The sequence below is a fragment of the Onychostruthus taczanowskii genome, unplaced genomic scaffold (assembly GCF_017590055.1).
Source record: "Onychostruthus taczanowskii isolate IOZ18803 unplaced genomic scaffold, ASM1759005v1 scaffold12, whole genome shotgun sequence".
NCBI classification, from domain to species: Eukaryota; Metazoa; Chordata; class Aves; order Passeriformes; family Passeridae; genus Onychostruthus; species Onychostruthus taczanowskii.
Window position 1 is genome coordinate 11,272,297 of NW_024498351.1, and position 21,531 is coordinate 11,293,827.

Genomic DNA, 21,531 nt, shown 5'->3' on the forward strand with positions numbered 1-21,531 from the left:
TTTTCCTCACTGGTCATTCTTAAAACCACCCAAGCTGCTGGGAGTACACCTTATGTACAAAGTTATTTTGGGTGGGCTGTCATGTCTTTAAGTCTACTTTAATCTGCAATAAGTACATAATGTTTTAGAGTTCTAGAAAACATCAAGCTATAGTAATCCAAATAACTCAGTAAAAATCACCTGTAACTTTTAACAGAAGACTCCTTACTGATTGGATTTGTAATCTAGGAATCTGCCTTGGGAGAGACAGTCTGAATTAAAGGGAAAGTCTGAATTAAAGGACTATTTTGAAAATAACCTTTGAAAATAATTTTCGGGCCAGTGGTTATGTTTCAAAAGGAGTAATTTATTATCTTTAATGAAATTGAAAATTTCTCCTTGAGTTTAAACTTTGCTTATGATGCTATACTGGCCTTAATTAAATCACTAAAGCAAAAGTAAGCCCTGGAAGATAATTTTCTGGTTTATATCTTTCTGCCTAAGGAGGGGAAGAAAACATTGGATAGCAATTCTGTTCAGATACTGCCCCCATATGTTCTGAGAGAATTTCCTTGAAGACAGTGATGGGATTTAATGAACTGTTGTTATTCACAGAAACATAGAATCAAAGCTCAGCAAAAGCCAGGAAACCTGAAGTTCCTATTTTAGGGACAGCTGATACAATTTTACCTCCAATCTATCTTTATTTCTACATTTAATTTTCAAAAATTATATTTTCAAGGGACAACTATGAATGTGGATAATATCCATCAATATGAAAAGGTGCTAAACTGACAGAGTTGTTTCAAACTATGTTTAGAGGTTGTTTTTGTTTTCTCCCACAGTTCTTACTTCCTACTAATAGATTGAAGGATTTTTTGCTGCTGTTGAACCCCACGTGTTCCAGGATGCATCCCTCCTCATGACATGAATGTGGCTCAGCTGAGGGGCTGCTCTCAGGTCTGCTTTCTTGCTTTTGCAGCTCTCAGGCCTCAGTCTTACGAGACTTCTTGTGTATTAGATTTGTCTCTTTAGCAGGACTTCCAGCTGTTCATTGCTCCTCGGTTTTATCCTTCTGAACACCGTTGCCTGCAGGACATTTCCAGAAGCTTTCCTTTACTTTTTGCTTCAGGATGCTCATTTGTGCCAACCCATCTGCTTAGTTTGAGTGCTGCACATCTCCTCTAACAATAATTCAGACAGATTTCTCTTGGATTATGAGAGGTAATTATGGGAAGGAGAAGGCTTTTCCTTCACAGTCTTCAATCTCTACCCAGCTCACCTCTTTTTCATTAATTTTCTACATATGAGAGAAAAGGCTGAAAGGGCCTCATCACCCACATAAGGAGTCATTGCTTTTTTACAATACAATTTTTTTAATGAACTTTAGCAATGTGGTAAGAAAAACAAGAATATGTGGTGAAATTACAGTGGAAACTTCTACAAATTGAAAGTCGAGCACTTTTAGAGGTTTCTTTGTAGCTGACTCTCCACAGCTTTCTGGCTCGCCATTTGACAAATGGGGTTTTATCTTAATATTTCCCAAACAAAAGTGGAGTTTAAAAATTGAATGTGATTATAGAAAGACTTGGAAGTTAAGTTTAATACAACTTGGCTGCTACCTGTTTCAGCAAAATGATAATTTGAACTAATAGTTTACATACATTTATCTAGGGTTAAAGTTGTTCAGAAAAAGACACTTGAGTTAAAAAAGAAAGAGTAAGAGGCCCTTGCCTAATGTTACAGAGACAGATTTTACGTTCTGAGTGTTGATGATTTTATAAACAGTGAAATGGGTCATGTTGTTAGAATGGATAAAAAAATAAAACAATGCCTTATAGAAATATTAAATATAAAAGAGTTGGTGCATTTAAAATACATTTTAATACATTTTAATTATATTTTTTTAGAAAAGTATATAAAGTTTTTGTTTTTTGTTTTTTTTTTTTTTTTTACTTCTGGAGAAATTCAGGAAGACTTATCAATATTCTTTCAATATCTTCGATATCTTTTACAATGCACAGTGTAGAAACTGTCTTTAGGTGGAGCAACCACTAAATTTTTATTTTTGTCATTTGTTTTCTTAACCTACATCACTTTCTTGCCATCTGATCAACTCCTCTTAATTTGAGTTTGGTTTACCTCTGCATTCATTTCCTCCAAGTAGCCAAGTCTGTCACTAACATTACACATACATACATAAATTGTAATTTTCAGGGTTTTTAAACTTTTATTTAGGATTAGTGTCAGCTTCTGCTGTTTGCTTTGAGAAGCTTTCATACAGTATCAGGACTCACTGCAGAGAGAACCTGGAGCAGTCACCAGTGAAACGAGGTAACTGAATTTATTCCCCCTCCTGAGGTGCCTTCATGGGTATCACAGGGGTGAAGGGATGCTTCTTGCTTAACAAGACATTGAAATTCATTATAAAATATGCAGAAGCCTAGCTCAAAGCTGCATTCAGTAGGTCACCAGTCATTTCTGGGGCTGCCACTGTGCCAGCAGCAACATGGCCCCTTTCCTCCTTTTCCATTACATCCCTGATGCCACGACGTCAGTAGGACCTAGTCCTGATTTCTGTTGTGGGCTGTTTGCCTTGGTTTTGTATAATGTGCCAGTGGGCTTGGCACTGAAGGTCAGTTTGTCTGATGTGTCCTGCCTGAGATGCACTCCTCCTTCCAGCATTCATCTGTCTCTGTTCAGCAGTTCAGCACAGAGCCTTCGATCAGTGTGGATTACACAGAGAGGTGCAGAGTGCAACATGTGCCGTTCCTTGGATTCAATTGTAATGGCCAAATTTCAGCTGTTTTCGGGCAGGTGGCTCCTATCATTGTACTTACTGTGCATGTCATCCAGCACAAGTGCTTTCCCATTTTCATTCTCCTCATTTTCATTCTGCAGGCTGTCAGAGTTTCTCTTCCCTTCTCACAAATCCTTTAGTTCCATGTGTGTATCGCTCTTGCAGTGTAATGATTCTAAGCCCTGTGATGCAATTTGCTTCTTTGTAACATACCACATTTGTTTCTACTGCAAGTAGCTTCACACTGCTTTGAAGTTCGTGTCATTTTTCTCTTACCCTGAAAATTCGTAGCTGAAATTATCTCCTTCCTTCCTCTGCATGTTAATTGCAAACAGTTACAAAAATCTTTGCTGGCTACAGTTTGAGCTACAGCTACACTTCTTTTAGTGCAGTTTTTTGTTTGTAAGCTATCTTTTCCCATTAAGCATTTGCCTGCCTTTTTCTCAGTCTATATTTTTTTGCAAAGCAAGTTTTGTGGGGTTTTATGCTCTAACTGAATCAAATTCTTTTTCTATTTCAGCACAGTAATCTTTGACCAGTTGGGCCATCATTTTTCGATCAACTAGCTTTTACTTCCAATATTGTTCTTTCATGTATATTCAGTGAGTCTTTGCAGTAGTTCTCAGGTGGAAGGATTTTTATAAATATTTTTAAGTTTAGCAACTTTACCCTTCCAGCTTTTCTGATGTTTTAGGAGCCTTTGTCCTTTTAACGTTTTGACCATAAGCACTTTTCAGCTTTCCACTGTAATACTCACATAATATTATGCTATAATAGCTCAAGTCTCATTGTTTAAGCATCTGAGTAGGACATTGCATGAAAAAAATTACTCCAACAAACATAGCTTTGTACTTGACATTTCTGTAGAGAAGCCACTAAACAAGAGATTAATTCTTCTTCTTTGGGCTCTGTGCAGTTCTTTTATCTGTGTAAGTGATCCTATTGATACATAAGGACTTTCATATCGGCCATGATTGCAAGACTGGACTCTTGCCTTCATATTTTGGAGACAATTTAAGGCCTGTTCCGCAGTAGCTGCTTGTGGCATGGAGTGGAATTCATGCTGTGCCAAGCACTCAGTTTCACACAGCTTATTACTAATTCCACTCTAATGAAAACCAAAAGGCCATCCTGCTTTTCCTCTTCATTGCTCTTCCTACAAAACAACAAATGTCAGAACATCTTGTGGAATAGGAATTAATGGGGCAACATTACATTCAATTTCTTCACTTTTTTTTAAGGAAATTCAAAAATTATGGGTTTGTTGTGGTTCCAGTCATTAGGTAATTTTGTTAACTGCAATAAATGTTCTGAACTTTCACGTCTAAAGAACAAGGGGTTTTGTTACTCAGGATTTATCACTGGGAAAATCTGTCTATTCAAATATAATTCGTAAGTACTTGCCAATTATTTTGGAATTTTAAGTCTCTGATTTTTTTATCTTCCATCTGATTTACCTGCAGCAATTGCCTTTTTTATAGGCCATTCATTGTACTGAGGGAAATGCTTAGGAAAGATATTGTATCTACGAGAAGTAGAGAAATCCTGCATTTTCCCAGTGTTTTCTGGGACTACATTTCTTCTGTCAGTAGCAATTTAGTTATAAGCATTCTTGTTGTAAGTCCTTCTTTATAAAAGGACATTATGTTTTGATCATTTCAAACCTGAAGTCAAAAAGGACATGTTGTAATTAGATTTACTTTGGTAGGAATTGAAAATGTATTGTAGTAGTCAGAATCCTCAGGGGAAGTTTTCTAATAAAATCTCTGTTTAATTTATTCATATGTGGAAATACAGTCAATACTGAAATGTGAAATGTCAATAAAAGTTAAAAAGTATTAGCATTCAGTGTATGTTACACTGCACAGCCTTGCCAGTTTGGATTTTTTTTCACAAAGCTTTGTTTCTCAAAGCTTCTATGTGCTTTTAAAAAAGTAATCTCTAAAGGAAAATGAAATTAGTCTGTAAGAGTCATGAAAATGGGTAGTTTACATTTTTTAAGCTACCATATAGAAGTGAAAGGAAAATTATCCATAATGTTTCTCATTACCATGAATGCAAATGAGGGGATAATTGTCTAACATTCATGTGTGGGATTTACTGGCTGCCTGATGGTGGCAGAGACCACTCAGCTGTTTGCTTGCTATTTTATATCGTCTCAACTGCCTTCGATAAAAGACAGCAGTCTAAAAACGTATTAAGGCAGAGAAAATATGGCAGAACATTCCATTAACATGATGTCCTCTTCAATAAACTTCTAACTTATGCATGGATTCCTGAAACATTTACCAGTCCCAAGTTCACTGCCAAAACCTAAAGCAGTGGCAAAGGGGGAAGTTTTTATTTTCCAGTCAGGGCTTCCGGGATGATACCATCTGCTCCCATAGCCCCAAACAAACCACCAGCAGTAGTTCAAAACAAAAATGCCCCAGGATGGAATAATTTTCCCTTGGGGCTTCACTGCTACAAGACACAGGGCACAGGACCCAGTTTCATCTCGGCTCTCTGCTAAGGACACATTGCCTGGAAGCCAGCCAGGTCTCCCATGGCTTTGTCTTTTCTTCTCTCTCTGACCAGCCATCAGCATGAATATGTTCCTTCTGGCCTCTTGCTGTAAAACTCATAAGGCTAGTGTTGATCTGCATTGATGGAATTGCATAGTTGGGTTGGACTTTCTTAAGCATGTAGTTTCCCTCCTGCTCAGCACAGATGCTTTTGTATTCCCCTTCCACCACAACTTCAATGAGTAAGCTGAAGACCAACATTTGAATCTCAAGAGCTGTCAATGTATTCACTGCATTAGAAACGAGGTCTTGTACTGAAAGAAAATAGAAAATACTTGTTTTCCAGTACAAAATTCCTGCTTATAAATTTACAATGTCTCTTGCTGTTATTCTCTAACAATAACTTTAAATATCTCATTTGTTTTCTATATTGTCTGTGAAAAAGACTGAGTTAATTTAAGAAAATGTCACATATTTATTAATGAAATAAATGGAAACATGGGAAGCATAGCAAATTATTTGCCTATAAGTCACATTACCACTGTGAGACACATTTGAGGAATTCTAAGTGCTTAGGAAAGCAGATGTTTAACTCCCAACAGCTTCTCTTCAGCCATGCTCTTTCACCTTTCTGCCTTTCTCTAGCCAGCACATATGAGACTGAAATTAACTGAAAACTTTTGCTCACTTTCAAATGCACATTACTTCACACGGAGTACTGAGACTCATTAAATACTTTGGCAGCTTTCCAGAGTCCCTTTCTTTTTCTGTTACTTAGCAACAAACAGAACTTTTGGGGAGGCTATTGGTTTTTTGGGCTTGGTTTTGTTGGGATTTTTTTTTAAAAAAGGAGTTTGTGCATGACTGTCTACCATTCTCTAGATCTACCACATTGCCTGTTTCTCATCTAGAGCCCCTCTTTGGATGAATAAAGGCAAATATTGTTTGGTTATGCTACTATCACCTATGTTTATCTATGCCTTTCATAGCTTCACAATTCAAACAAACATTCCTACAAACACACCCAGAGAGCACACACACACACACACACACGCACGGGCTAAACATCTTCATTATTGTTTGTGTTGCTTTATTCATCCTTCAGGTCTCCTGTAATGGCTGGAGGTCTATTTGCCGTTAACCGGAAATGGTTTTGGGAGCTGGGAGGCTATGATCCAGGATTAGAAATATGGGGAGGAGAGCAGTATGAAATCTCCTTTAAGGTAAGTCATCAAGCCACTTTATAGAATACTTGCTTGCTGGTGTTATCACGATGCTTTCATTCATCTGAGCTTCTGGTTTTTTTAACTAAAATTAATTTAATACAATACTTCTTTTCATTAGGAATTTCCACAGTGCCATAAGCAAATGCTCCAGAAGCCATACAAAATCACACTAAGTGTAGCTCCCTCTGAAAATCAGCTTACCACTGTCAAAGAATGACATTCCACCTTTTCCCTTTTATCAAGTCTTCTCTACTTACCTTTGCTCAGGTGCTTGTTTGTGCTCAAGTGTTGAGCTCAGTTCAACAAGCCAACAGAGAACTAACCCAGCAAAAAAGAAAATTGAATAATTTTTCTGTCCAGATCAACAAGTTTAATCCTCTCTGGGGATAGGGTCCCCTGGAGTCAGCTCAAGAAAATGGGTGGAAATAGAGAAAGTCATAGGAAGAAAGACTCCTTTCAATAGCAGGATCACTAGAGCAGCTCACCTGCCATGAGCTGTTGTCTGCAGGCCAGCTGTTACAAAGCAGATTTTTTAAATTGCATTTAAATTGTTGTAATGACATATGGGGAGTTCTCAAGTGCTCATGTTGTGTACAACCAGACATGTTGTAGTATACCTTCATATCCTGTATGTGGACATGTGTATTGAAATCAGTCACTTGGCATTTACATGTAGAGCTGAAAGTCTTTTTACTTTCTACATGTAAGACAGGCATTTTTATTAGTTTGCTGAGGACTAACATGTCTAATTTTGAAAACTGAGTTTATTTTCCAGTATACTCAAAGACATGAAAATTTTACCTCTTGGTCTCTATATGCAAAGTTTTACAAGGGCTTGATAGACTTTCCTGACTTAGATTATTTGAGTCAAATGTATTTGGATAAAGCTTGGAACTGAAACTGCAATTCAAATTTAGCTCTAGGATCCTTCCAGCCTACTTCCAAACTCTGTCAGTGTAAAGCTCTTTAAATAAATATATCATGTCAGCCATTACTAATATCAGATCTCTTGCAGCTGAGTTTCAGCTGCAATTAAAACAATGCTGAGGCCATTCTGCTGAATGAAATGTACACTGTCACCCAGCACTGGTTTTCCACGCTGTCTTTACAGGAGTTCCAAGAACTGCAAAATGTTTTGCATTAACTGGCATACTCTTGTGTTTCTCCAAATCATTTTTATACCTCAGCAAAGTAAAACAGGAAGGCAGGGGAAACTCAATAGCTAGACTGTATGTTTAGAACATATTGATTTACCTTCTGTCCATTTAGATTGTTTCAGAGGCAAATATAAGTAGTTACTTGTAGCTGTCACAATGATCTCTGACAGGTCATCCATGCTTTTTTTTATCCTATTTCAAATATTCCTTTTATTCATCATTGCAAAGAATATACTTGTTCTCTCCAGACTTTATATAGAAACCATGGTAACACAAGTGGAAATTTAGATACCAGATTGTCCCAATATGTTTTTTTCAAGTGAGGGAGATTTTTTTTGGAGGCAGCTGTGGCACCCTGTGTCTCATTTCAGTCATATCTCTGGATCTATCTTATTAGTATATAATAAACTTTGGGTCCCTGTCCTTTCTTACTAGTGTTAAAAGAAGGAAAAAATAGTCTATAGAAATGACTGCCAAATAGGAGTAAATTCCTACTGGAAGAATATAAGAAATGTAAAAAAAAAAAAAAAAAAAATTGCTGTTTGGTTTGGAATAACAAAAACTTGGAAAAAAATCTCAGAGTGGGGAGAGACAAACAGAAAGAGCTGAGGTTTATTATGTCAGAATCACCACAATCAGTTTGGGAAAGGTTTCTGCTTCAGCAGGTTTTACTATAGCTATAGATTCAGTTATCTTAAAACTTATTAAATGAGGACAAGTTGGCCAGACAGTTCAATTTACCAGATCTGTTGAGAAAACTTGGTAAGACAGTGGACTTGCAAGTTGTTCCAAAGTCAGTGAAAGTCAGTGAAAAAGCCAAACAACCAGACTGGTTCAGCTTCCTTGGCTTCACTTGAGTGAATCTAGAGATGACATTTACTCTTTCTTAGAGCATCCACATCTATGGTCTGTGGAAGTGTTGTCGGACAGGTGCTGTGTGTTGGTGCAACATCTTACTTTAAGTTGCTTGGCAAATAATTATTTGGAGTACTCTGGATGGTGACAAGGCCACAAACTGTCTCTAAATATGACCTCTTCATTAAATAGTTCCTTAGATTGAATTTTACATTTAAAAGTATTCAGTATTTTAATTTTTTGCAACATCAGGGTCCCTTTTTTTTTTTCATTAAAAAGGTGTAAGACATCTTGCTGACAGTACTCTTCGGTGCGTGCTAGACTTGTGAAAGCTGGCAAAGCACTGGAGCTCACCTGATTAATAGCATCTCTTCACAATAACAAGGAACGCCACTATTTGGGAAATCCTAAATTTAAATCTGTTAGACAGTATATGTAGTAATCAGCGCAGCACAGCAGCAAAACCTACTAATGTCCTGTGTTTCCTGAAGACCCTTGTGCTTGACCTTGGTTGTTTACCAGGTGCCCAGCAAAGCTGCTCTAACACCCCACTCCTCATGTGAGTAAGGGAAAGGAAATATAACAAAAGACTCACCGATCAAGGAGAGGGAGAGATGACTCACCAGTTACCATCATGGACAAAGGTGACCTGACCTGGGAAAAAATATTTTATTACCAATCAAATCAGAGCAGGGCAATGAGAAATAAACCCAAATTTTAAACACCTTCCCCTACCCTTCCCTTCTTCTCCACTTCATTCCCTATTTTCTCCTCCTCCTCACTCTTGGGAATGGGAAATGGGGACTACGGTCAGTTCATCATATGTAGTCTCTGCTATTCCTTCCTCCCCACGGAGAGGACTCCTCACACTCTTCACCTGCTCCAGCATGAGGTCCTCCAGGGGCAGCAGGTCCTCTGTGATCTCTGCTCCACCATGAACCTTTCACGGGTTGCAGAGGCACAGCTGTCTTACCCTGGTTTTCACCACAGGCTGCAAGGGAATCACTCCAGCTCCAGCACCTGGGCCACCTCCTCCCTCCCCTTCTTCCCTGACCTTGATGTCTGCAGAGCTGGTGCTCTCACATACTGTCACTCCTCTCTCTAGCTAAAGGTGCACAGTAACTTTTCCCTCTTCTGAAATCTGTTATCCCAGAGGTGCTACCACCATCGCTGATGGCCTTGGACCAGGGCATGTCTGTCCTGGAGCCAGCTGGATTGGCCCTGTTCAGCCTGAGGGAAGCTTCTGGCAGCTTCTCACAGAAGCTTCCCCTATTGCCCCCCTGCTACCAAAACCTGGCCATGCAAACCCAGTGCAATCCTTTGCATGAGGCATTTCTCAGGCATTGTAAATCATACCTTAACAAAAATGCTAATGGTGATTCCCTAGCCTCTTGAAGGTAGTCATCTGTATCTACAGTTGTTTTATCCTTATCCATGCCTTTCAAATTCTCTTCATCCCTCTTTTCCAAAACACACCTCCAAGTTCATTAATCCCTTTCATTATCATCATAATCACTATTAATTCCCTCCACAACTGTCAATCTTGGCCGGAGATAGGGAATGGAGGAGCATTACCACTTGGTAGTGCAGTTGTAATCTATATGAAGGACTGACAAATGTGGAATATTGCCAGTTTCTTCAGAATTTTAGAGGTGCTGGAGATATCGCTGAAATACCCACAGTCACCAGTTCCCAGTTTACATGGTACAGTTTTAATATTTCCTGACAGGAAATCCCACTTCACCTCCAGTAAATGGTTTTGCAATTTGCAGACCCATTGACTGTAGATTTGCAGTCAGTGATCCTATTTTTCAATTTTTTTTTCATTTAGAGGAACATTCTCACTGTGTGTAGAAGTTCACAGGAAAATATTGTTCTTTCTCCTTTTCTACAGCTGCCAAATCTTTTCTTCTGGCTTATATTTCAAGAAGAGTGACTGAAAAATCCCATAACATTTTTATATTGTTATTTTCTACAACTTTTTCAGCCCCACTGTCGTAATACATTTCTCCCGTTTGTAGTCATCCCTCTTGCACAATATGAAGAGCACCAAGTTGTTGCCTTTGTATTAAATACTTTATATTTCTCTTCCACCAGTTTACAGTTTGTATTTTCCCTTCATTTCAATGTCTCTCACTGTTGTCTGTCTTGTTACTGACTCTCAGCAGCAGTACATTTCTCATTTAGTTTTGAAGCCTAATCCAAAGTCCATTCAGTACCCTCTAAATCCTTTGCATAATTTGCTATATGTTTATGTTCCTATTCCCCAGCGACACATCCTCCACTGCTCAAAAATCTTACTACAGTAATTATGACTACAGAGTAGCATATGGATTGGAATCTCAGTCTTGCATGCACAGTATTTACATTTTCCAGGTAGTTTCCAGGCTGGATCACTCATAAACCAGAGAGATAAGATGGGGGAATCACAAGAGAAGGCAGAATTCAATTTAAAAGACAAAGAAGTAATGTGAAAAGAGAGTGATTCACCCAAAATCCCACAGGAGCTGTAGAACAGAGCCAAAAAATACATCTGTGGCATCTAAACTCCAGTCAGGAACAAAGCCACATAACCACAGCTTAATTTCTTTTAAAGCTTGTGTTAATGCCTGCTTTTTGCTTTCTATCATCCCTATAAAGTGTTTTGCAACATTCTGTTGGAAGGAGCCATATAAAGATAAATTGTGAGATAGCCTCTAGTTGACACATAAACTACTCTTTTGATCTTTCCAAGCTGGAATTGCATTATTTTGGTTTCTCTTTGTTTTTTATACCTCAGCTGCAGACCAGATTCATTGCTTTTGTAAGAAGGAGACATTAACGATCCTGAGAATTTCATTGCTTCTGATATAATTTTGCCAAATGTCCCACACCACCTGAGTTTCTTTCATGGTATACTGGAGGTCTGTAATACTTAACACAGTAGTCATTCTCCAATTTCTTGTATTTAGTGCACGTGACAAAAAAATGCACATTTTAAAGACAAAGTTGCCAGAATTTATCTTCTCAGGAAAATATAAAAAATGCTTTTAATACCATTCTGAAGCTGAAAGATAAACAGGAACAGCTGCTAAATGTCCTTCAAGGCAGCCCAAGATTCATTTCAATTACCCTGCACAGCACACCTCAGGTGCAGCACAGCATTTTCAGGTTTTATATCTATCAAATATAAGCCTAACACAGTGTTATTTCCTCCCACTTGTTATTGCCTCAGCATATCTGACTGGGGTTTCTTTTCTTTTTTTTTTTTTAACTGTTATCCTACTGCTTTAGAGGAAATGCAATATATATCTACTGCAGCTCTCATTGCCTCAGTTAAAATAATACTGGCGCATATATATGTGTGAGTGTGTATATATATGTAATTTCTGCTTTCTTGTCCTTTAAATTTTTGCTGGGCTAACCTTTGAGTCACACTGCTGTGCTGCCCATTCTAAGAAGCCTTGATTAATCACAGTAATAATTTGTATAGCCTTAGAAATGACAACTCCATTTAAAAAACAAGAACAAATAGTAAACAGAGGTCTGTGCTTTCATCGATGCATGGGGTTGTTTGAAGACAGGCACAGAGAGAAAATTCCCACTTAAAAAAAGTACAAATGATGTAACATACAAAGGAAATACTGAAATATTGTTAGAAAGGTAAATAACCTTATTTGAATACTCTTGCTTTTATGATAATTTACTATGTTTATGCACATTTTCCAGTGAATTAGCTGTTGTGAGATGAAACAGGTGAGGATTTCAAGGTTTATTTAAGAGGCAGCTTTTACAAAATGTTTTTTTTAAAGAAAATTATCCTCATGTCCACATGGCATGACTTCATGCAAGATTGCTCTGGGTGGTAATAACCTATTTTGGCATGGAGGCAGAGCATTCATTTGGGTCTCCATTCCCAATCCACCAGTAAACTTCCTCCCTACGAAGGACTGTGCTTACTGGGAGAGTAGGTGACATGTCCAGAGGCACCTACCCAGAGCTCCTATGCCTTAGTCAGTTTGTGATGGCAGGTAGTAAGCAGCAGCTTCCCAACTAGCTCTATCAACTCTATCCAGCTGCACATTGCATCCATGGAATTTAAAGACAAAGCCCCACTTTCACAGTTTCCAGCCTTCCTTAGACATTTACATTAGTGTACTTAGGTTTGCTCTGTAATGAGATTAGATGCTTAAACATTTCATTATCAGGTCTCAGTTGGATGCCATGGCTAATTGCTAAGGGACTGTAAGGGCTGACACACAAATGATCCATAAGAAGCAGCTACCTAAATCACTTTGTAATTCAAGCCTTCACTCTAACCCCTATTTTCACCATTCACAGTGTGAATAGCAGTCAGTCAGGGGCTGAATTCAGGTAGATATATCCACTACATATATATATACACACACATCAGGCAGATATACCCACTATAACACAAACAGGCAAGCACTATGAAAGTGGCCGAACTTCAACTCCCTTCCAACCCAAGCTCTCTTCTCTTCTCTTCTCTTCTCTTCTCTTCTCTTCTCTTCTCTTCTCTTCTCTTCTTTTCTCTTCTCTTCTCTTCTCTTCTCTTCTCTTCTCTTCTCTTCTCCTATTCCTATTCCTATTCCTATTCCTATTCCTATTCCTATTCCTATTCTATTTATATATATTTTATAATTTTCTTTTGAACATGCTCTGCTTTTGCACAGTTAGACTCTGGGTGGGAGAGTCTGCCACGTTACCATATCCCAGTTACCAGCATGTCAAGAAGGCCGCCGTGACAGTGGGAAGGGTCGGCACAGAATTATATGTATTTTTCACATACACATTAGCTAAAATCTGCTTTTTTTGCCTCATTTGTTTCCAGAATCATTCTTTCACTTGCTTTCTGTCTGCTTTCCAGGTGTGGATGTGTGGAGGTGGCATGTATGATGTTCCATGCTCTCGAGTTGGACATATCTACAGAAAGTATGTCCCGTATAAAGTCCCTTCTGGAACCAGCCTTGCACGGGTGAGTAATTGGGTCTTGCTGTTTTTCATTTTCATTCATTATCAGTCTCTTCATTCCTTGTGAACCAGTTTCCAGTAAACTATTAAAATGGAAAATGAATGTTTCTTTATTTTTCTGAAATGAGATGTGCAATTACAACAGTTATCCTGCCTTTCAGAGATAAGATTGCCAAGAATAAAATGGAAGCTTAAAATTACAGGGCTGGACGTCTCAGCACAGAAGCACGTTTCATGCTGATTCAAAAGAACCTAGGAATAACCTAAGGCTTGCAGTTCTCAAATTGCACAGTGTTGTCAGTCATAGTTTTTGTAAGCAGGACTAATTTGAATTCACATTTTCTTATCAGTCAGCAGAACTAGCAGAATCTCATGGAAGGGATGTTTTCTGAGGCAAAGGGACTGAGTAACAATTATTTGAGCGACTGCCTCATTTTTGTGTAAAATCTGGTTGTGGAATACAGCCAGCTTGGAGCTGTGAGAGTGAGAATTACAAGACCTCTAGACATTTCTCAAAGACTACTGAACACATTCATATCCATGAGGGGCTTTTTGCTCAAGAGAAAATGTTCTGTAACTTTCTGGAGATGTTCACAGGATGTCAAAAGATGGGAGATGAAGGGCACAGATGTAGCTTCCAGGAAGATACTGGTATTTATTCATGCTTGAGTTGAATCTTTTCTGGTTTAGAGGATTTTTTTTAATAATAAAATGGCATTAATATTAAAGTCTGCATATTGCCATAGGGTAATACTTTATGAATCATAGTTTTTTCTTAATAATGAAAATGTGGTATGAATAAAAGAATTAATTTCTTGCTTTAAGGGGGAGATATTCTCGGTTTCAGCACCACAGGACCAGGCTTGCTGTACTAACTGCAGCAGAAAACGGAGGCTGCCTGTGCTGCCTGCCTGCCAGCTGGCTAGACAGAAAGAAGAATTTGCATTAACAGGGCATCAGTGTAGACACTGTGGCACAAAATTCAGTAATGGAATTAGTGGTGGGGACAAAAACTGTATTGACTAAATTGTGAGATTAATATCTTCACCAAGTATAGCTCTGTGTCCTGTCAGAGTTGCCCCATCCAGATTTGACTGCCTGAATGAAACTGCTTCACTCATGATATTCCCTGCAAAAAATCACACAACTGGAAATAAGAAATTCAAACCTCAGTCTCTATTTTCTTCTGTTACAGCACATAGTATCTCATTAGAGAATATGCTGCCTCGTGCACTACCTGTAGCAGCAGAATACAGTAATTTCTATTTATGCTACTGGCATCTTGCACAGCTCTGCACTTAACTGGCTTTCATGATGGCACTGTGAATGCCTACAACCATCAGGTAGCCACAGCCTGCAGCCTCCCTGTACTATTTATTTTAGCTTGATTTCAATAAATAATGTATGAAATATTACTGGAAAAACATTTCCAGTTATAAATATGATATGTCTGCCCATGCAGAGACTGATTACTTTATAACTTGTGGGAAAAGATCTAGTGGTGGGTCTTATCATTTCATTCAAAAATGGATAGTTCTTTCTGTGTTGTGGCAGTCCAAAACATGATGCTTTGGTAAATTTGTGACATACAGTTGTCACTAAAAGAAACTTTGAATTCTCAGATTCACAGCTTCCTTCCAGTACAGTATTCTTTTCATTGCATCAAGGCTAACAAGAGAACAAGAGCATCTGTATGCTTTGGTGTTTTGGGCTATTTCAATAACTAGGCAAGAAAGAGGATTTTGTCCTTGACCCATCATATTGTGTGTAGTTTTAAATCTAAAAATATACTCTTTCTCTCATCCTTGCCAGAAAATGAAAATCAAGGACAGATTAATCTTCAGTGTGTCAGCCCCAAACAGAGACGTTAGCCAAAATAATATTAGGCAAATATCCACAGGAGTGGCCTGGATATTTCAACTGTCTTTGCTTTATCCTCCAAGTGTTATATTATCCAAAGATTATAATCTACACCTTATGAGTTTTTTATTAAAAACTTCCTTCTAGTTCAAATATATAATGAGTAACACAATAATATCTGGAAATATTATCCCCACTGCCAAAAGCAGTACTTTTTACTACTAAGAAGTTTCCACATTGGTTTTTTACTAAATCCTTTTCCACCTTCTGCTGTTTAAAGGAGCATGCCGGAGATGCAGTTCCCAAAGGAATAAGCCCTAGAAAGCCCAGCTCAGATTCTGTAAATGATTGCAAGAGACCTTTGTTAACTAAGGGAGAATTTCCCCTTGTGCAGGTACTGCATAAAAGGTTGACAAATTTTCCTATCCTCTTCCCCAGCACCAGCGCAAGGGAACTGGGGACTGGGATTAGGAAGAGAACAGAGCTCCTAGACAAATTCAGGCATAGCCCAAATCATGCCATGGGTTTCCTTTCCAGCTGTTTCAGCTTATGTTTACCCTTAAAACATAATCTTTAAAGTAAGTGGTTTACCTTCCCTTGGGATTTCACCATTCTTTATCTTTTAGCAGTGAGTTTCAACACACAGTTTCATCCAGCTGTGTAACACTTGACCAATCTCAGTATCTGTTTAGAGAGCTGTAACTTGGCATGAGAATTACATATGCTTTAATAAATCAGAGACCTGTCAAAAACTTTGTTAGACCTCCCCATCACTAAATAATCATTATTGTACCACACATAATAGTATGGATCATGACATCAATTTTCTATCTTATCTGTCACTCAAGACTGGGGAAGCTTATGCATATTGGTTGCTGCCACACCCCACATAAACTGAAAAGCATACACATATAAAGCAGTTAGTGATATTGTTTGGTGCTGCAGGCAAAATTAAAGAAAGCCATAAACATGCCTAGTAGATTTATAAACAGATTCTGACAATCAAATGTAGATAAAAAGACTGAATATTTTTTTGTCTGAAGATGTCTTGAAATATTGCTGCTTGCCGAAAGCAGTCAGTGTTAAATTTACAGGTAATTGCACGTAAAGAAATATTAATAGGCATGCAGATGTCAACACTGATTCCACTTTATAACCTGGAAGCACCACATAATTATTCATTCATTCCAAACCTGTCAATCTCTGTACAAAACTGCAGTAAATAATAACTAATTTTGCCTGTTTGTTTTAGGTAAGGCATGTTTAGAAAGCAAATCCCCACATTCTAAAAACTACTGAATTGTTTTACTGGATTATTTAATTGCTTTTTGTATTTGTGGTTGTTGCTTCCCTTTTAACAGTTCCAGCTAAGCCATTTACTTCTAGCAAGTTACCTATGAAATTGGACTGCAGAATATTCTTAGCATTTTCTTCTAGGTGTATCTCAATTTATTATTTATTTTCTTTAGTTTTCTATTTGCTTTTTGGGTGTTTTTTTCTATTTGTGATTCTACAAAAGCTGTAAGAAATATATCAATAAAATCTCACTATTCCATAGGATATGCAGAGATGAAATAAGTTTCAAAATATATCTACAGAATTTCTTTTTCTTGCAGGTATTTTACACAGCATTTTAGGATTAACCACAGACCATTAGCACATTAGGCCTTTTTGAAGGGAAGGGCAATCCCACTGAAATTCAAATTGGATGCTAACCCAAGCTGAATTCCTCCCTGCCTGCCAGGACATGGGATCCCACATCACTATCATTGTCTGGCACATCAGGCACAAGCACAATGACATTTCTCTCATTACATGGTGTCACCGAATTGGAACTTGCACGAGTTTGGGTTTAGGAATTCAACTGATAAAAGTAGGCTCAGATTTCCACCTGAGCCATTGTCTCAGCCTTTTTGTGTGGCTTCAAAAGGGGTCTTCAAAGAAAATTGTTGTAACTATATCATCTGGTGCTCTGGCCACACTTGCAGTTTTGTCAGGGCTTCCTTTAATATGACTGTTTTGGTCTATTTTTTTCCATCTGCAAACAATAGCTGGGAGTTTCTTAAAGTGGTCCATGAACATTTTATATTCTTTTTCTAGGCAGATTAAAGAATCAGAAGAATCATTTAGGTGATGGCTACATTTTCTCTTGACCAGAGTGTGAATGGATAGCTGTGGCATGCTGTTCAGGGAATGCTGCTAGCACTTTTGCAATCACCTCTGTAGCACAAAAGACTGTAGCAAAAAGTCAGTTATGATTCAGCAAACACAGTAAGCAGGTTCAGTGTTAGCTTAGAACAGGCACATTATTTAGGAATCAAGCAAGAATCACCTTCTTAGAACATCACTTCTATAATACATGATAACTATGATTATTACACAATACAGCTGTTTTGTTTCCATTGTAATACTTTTCATTATGAGACTTATGCATTTATTATTAAAACTAACTAAACTAAGATCTCAAACAGAGTACTTACCAACGAAAATATTTAAATTATTATCCTTGATTTGGACAAAGCTTTTGACACTGTCTCACATAACATCCTTACAGGCAAACTCAAGGAGAGTTGGTTAGATGGGTGGACAGTGAGGTGGAGAGAGGGCTGGCTCTATGAGGAAGAATGGCAGATCCCAGAGGGTTGGAATCAGTGGCACAGGGTCTAGTTGGAGGCCTGTCACTGGGCCCAGTATTATTTTATGTATTCATTCATTCAGAATTACTTGAATGAAGGGGCAGATCCTGCTCAGCAAGTTGACTGATGACACAAAGCTGGGAGGAGTGGCTGATACCCCAGAGTGCTGTGCAGCCCTTCAGAGGGACCTTGGCAGGTTGGAGGGGCAGATGGGCAGAGAGGAACCAGCTGAAATTCAACAAAGGCAACTGCAGGATCCCACACCTGGGGAGGGAAAAACCCCAGGCACCAGTTCAGGCTGGGGCTGACCTGCTGGAGAGCAGCTCTGTGAAGAAGGATATAGGGGTCGTGGTGGACACCAAGCTGTCCATGAGCCAGCAGTCTCCTTGTGGCCAAGAGGCCAGTGGTGTCCTGGGGTACATTAGGAAGAACATTCCAGCAGGTCAAGGGAGGTGATCCTGCCCCTTTACTCAGCTCTGGTGAGTCCTCATATAGAGTGCTGTGTCCTATTCTGGGCTCCTCAGGACAAGAGAGACATGGAGCTTCTGGAGAGAGCAATAAAGATGATTAAGAAATTGGAGCATCTCTCTTACAAGGAAAGGCTGAGGGAGCTGGGCCTGTTCAGCCTTGAGAAAGGAGAACTGAGAGGAGACCTCATCCATGCCTGTCAGTATCTGAAGGGAGGGTGTCAGAGGATGGAGCCAGGCTTTGCTCAGTGGTGCTCAGCAATAGGACAAGAGGCAGTGGAAACTGATGCACAGGAAATTCCAAATGAACACGAGGAAGAATTTCTTTACTGTGCAGTTGACTGAGCACCAGAACAGATTGTCCAAGGAGGTTGTGAAGTCTCCCTCACTGGAGATGTTCAAGAACCATCTGGACATAATCCTGTGCCATGCACTTTGAGATGGCCCTGCTGTAGTAGGGAGGCTGGACCAGATGACCCGCTGTGGTCCCTGCCAGCATTACCCATTCTTGATTCTTTGATCTTCTAATCCTTGAATACAAAAAAGGCAAAGTAATTTTTTGGGCATTTGGTTTGGTTTGTTTTTTTTATGTTTTCTCCAATCTGAATAGAAGTTTTTCTTTTAAGTCACTGGGATAGACAATGGGATACAATGGGATAGAGAGCTTAGCTTAGCTAAAAGATCACAAAGAAGATGGAGAACTAGATATTCTTGGACAATAACTACATCAAAGTGGTAGCATCTACTTGACAGGATTTACTGCACAGGCTAGCACTGGAACCCAAGTTATGAGGCTCAATAAACCTATTTGGAGTCAAACCCCTGAACTCTTCCAGGCTCAGCTGCTGGGATGGGCTATGGTCTGTATGGGTCTGTAACACAAGCATGGCAACAGGCAGCAAATTTGTGGAGATGTTTTTGTAGTGTCATTCTGTGTTCCACAGCCCCCTCACACCCACAGAGCTAGGGGCAGGCAGCATCCTCACAAGGACCAGAAACATCCCTGCCCCCAAACTCTGCAGGTTGGCCTCATTTGAGCAAGAGGTTTAGATTTTCCAATGCATAGTTCTTAAATTACTATTTTTGTGTACCTGGTGGAGATACAAACTTTTATAGAGAGAATGAAATCCTGTTTGTTTTCAGATGACGTCTGTGGAATTTCAGTTCTAGGTATTTGCAAACTACTGGCTGAAAATAAATAGGCTCTTGCCTCTCTGCCAGCTGTGCTAACTCATAGAAGATTTATTTATATACCACACCAACTTTGTCACCTAATTAGAATAATGTCTTCCATGCGGATGCATTTGTTTTATGCCTGCAGACATCTCTTTATTTGGTTGGGTCTTGCAGGTTCTTGGAGTTTTTAACATAAATATTTCTGATATGAAACCCAGTTAAGTTTAAACACAGTTATGTGTAAGGAACCAAAATAAGATACCCAAGAAGGGAAAATATTGAAGAACAGTAGCACTGTGTAAATTAAAAGGGAGCTAGGGAAGAAAGGGAATGGTATGAAACCCCCCAGCTGAGGCTTAACTGATGTGGGCAGGTTAAAATATTAAAACCTGAACATCACAAGACCATGGTTAGTGTCCAGGAAATGTTTTATTGTTTTTCTGCTTTAGAAATTCACAGAAATGGTAAACTTTGTGTTCTGACACTGATGGAAGGATCTTTGTACAAAACTGAGGGTATCGTTTTTCTCTTTGTGAGTGCTCTGGAGTTTTATACCCTGCCATTTCTGGCATATTAATCCATACTTGTTGGATGAGCTCCTCCAGTCACTTTGTTCTCTTCTCTGTGATGATTCATTGTAACATTATGCTACCCATATTCCAGAGGCACATAGAGTTGTCTTGACTGGATAGATCCCAATGCACTTTTTAAATACATTTTGTGTAAACCAAACTGTATATTGTATTATTTCCAGCCAAATTAAATACAGCTGCTTTTAGAGGTAAACAGAACACACATTTTGAATTAGCAACAATACTGTGCTTCACAAAAAAAAATAGAAAAATCTAAATTGGTAAGATGATTTAGGTGAGGTGAAAATAATAACACTAGAATTTTACTAGGAAGAAAAAGAGATTAATGTGTCAGTTGTTGCTGAGACTGTTGTGTTATTCTTGGCAAGTAAACAGTAATGTTCCCTCTTACATTTCACAACCAAAATACAGTCAGGCCTCAGACATACTGTGGTGATTCGTATTTGACTGGCATAATTGAAAGTGATTTTGGTGTCCTGTCTCATGTGACAAACACCAGCTGGTGACATCCAGCTTCCTGGAAAATGTTCAGATTAAATGCAGGACAATAGGATCTCATTACAGGTTTCAAATGTTCCAGTAGTAGTTTAATATTGACAAAAGTAAAGTCTATTGATTGAGATCAGGGTCAGTTACGTGTGGTGAGGTAGACACAAAAGCAGAAAAAAAACAGTTATGCAGGTGAAATGAAACAAACAATAGAACCATTGTGCTCCTTTAGTGATACTTGATAAAAATCTTTAGAACATCTGGAGAAACTAAAGAACAGGAATTACAGTGTTATATTAATCCAAGTGCTGCATCTAAAATGTTAATTGGAAAAGATGCACCTGGAGGATGGAGGTGTGCTGGCTCGCAGTATAGCTCAGGAGCTCTCTTAAGAGTCCTTGCTGTCATCTCAAGCCAGCACACAGTGACAAAGCGAGGAACTACCCTCTCTCTTGGCCCTTTTCTCCCCAGGCTCTCTCTCTCTCTCTCCCTTCTCCCTCAGCAACCATGCTGCTCCCCGGGGGTGGGACCCCCAAAAAACCCTCATCTAATCAGCACCCGCAGGAGCTGTGTGGAGTCTCCTTGCCTGCCTGCTGCTGCCAGTGAAGATACAGCTTTGGGGGCCCCCCAGGGACTCCCCGGGGATCCCCAAATGAACAGCAACACTACCCCTCTCATATTAGGGACTACTCCAGTTAAACTTTCCTTAGAGCTAATATTTATGGACCTATTCTTTGACATGTCCCTGTCTCACCCTGATGTTCCAGTCTCATGCTCGGTGTCTGCTTTCTTCTCAGAGTAATATCACGTCTCTTGAA

At 38.9% G+C, this 21,531-nt stretch overlaps 1 protein-coding gene across 1 annotated transcript in view; it reads left to right on the forward strand.

The window, feature by feature from the left end:
- The window catches only part of GALNTL6 (polypeptide N-acetylgalactosaminyltransferase like 6), a 428,742-nt gene that overhangs the window by 381,956 nt on the left and 25,255 nt on the right, over positions 1-21,531 (forward strand). The window contains exons 7-8 of the mRNA XM_041395709.1: positions 6,389-6,506; positions 13,389-13,496. Coding sequence (XP_041251643.1) covers positions 6,389-6,506; positions 13,389-13,496 — 226 coding nt within the window. The remainder of the gene's footprint in view (positions 1-6,388; positions 6,507-13,388; positions 13,497-21,531) is intronic.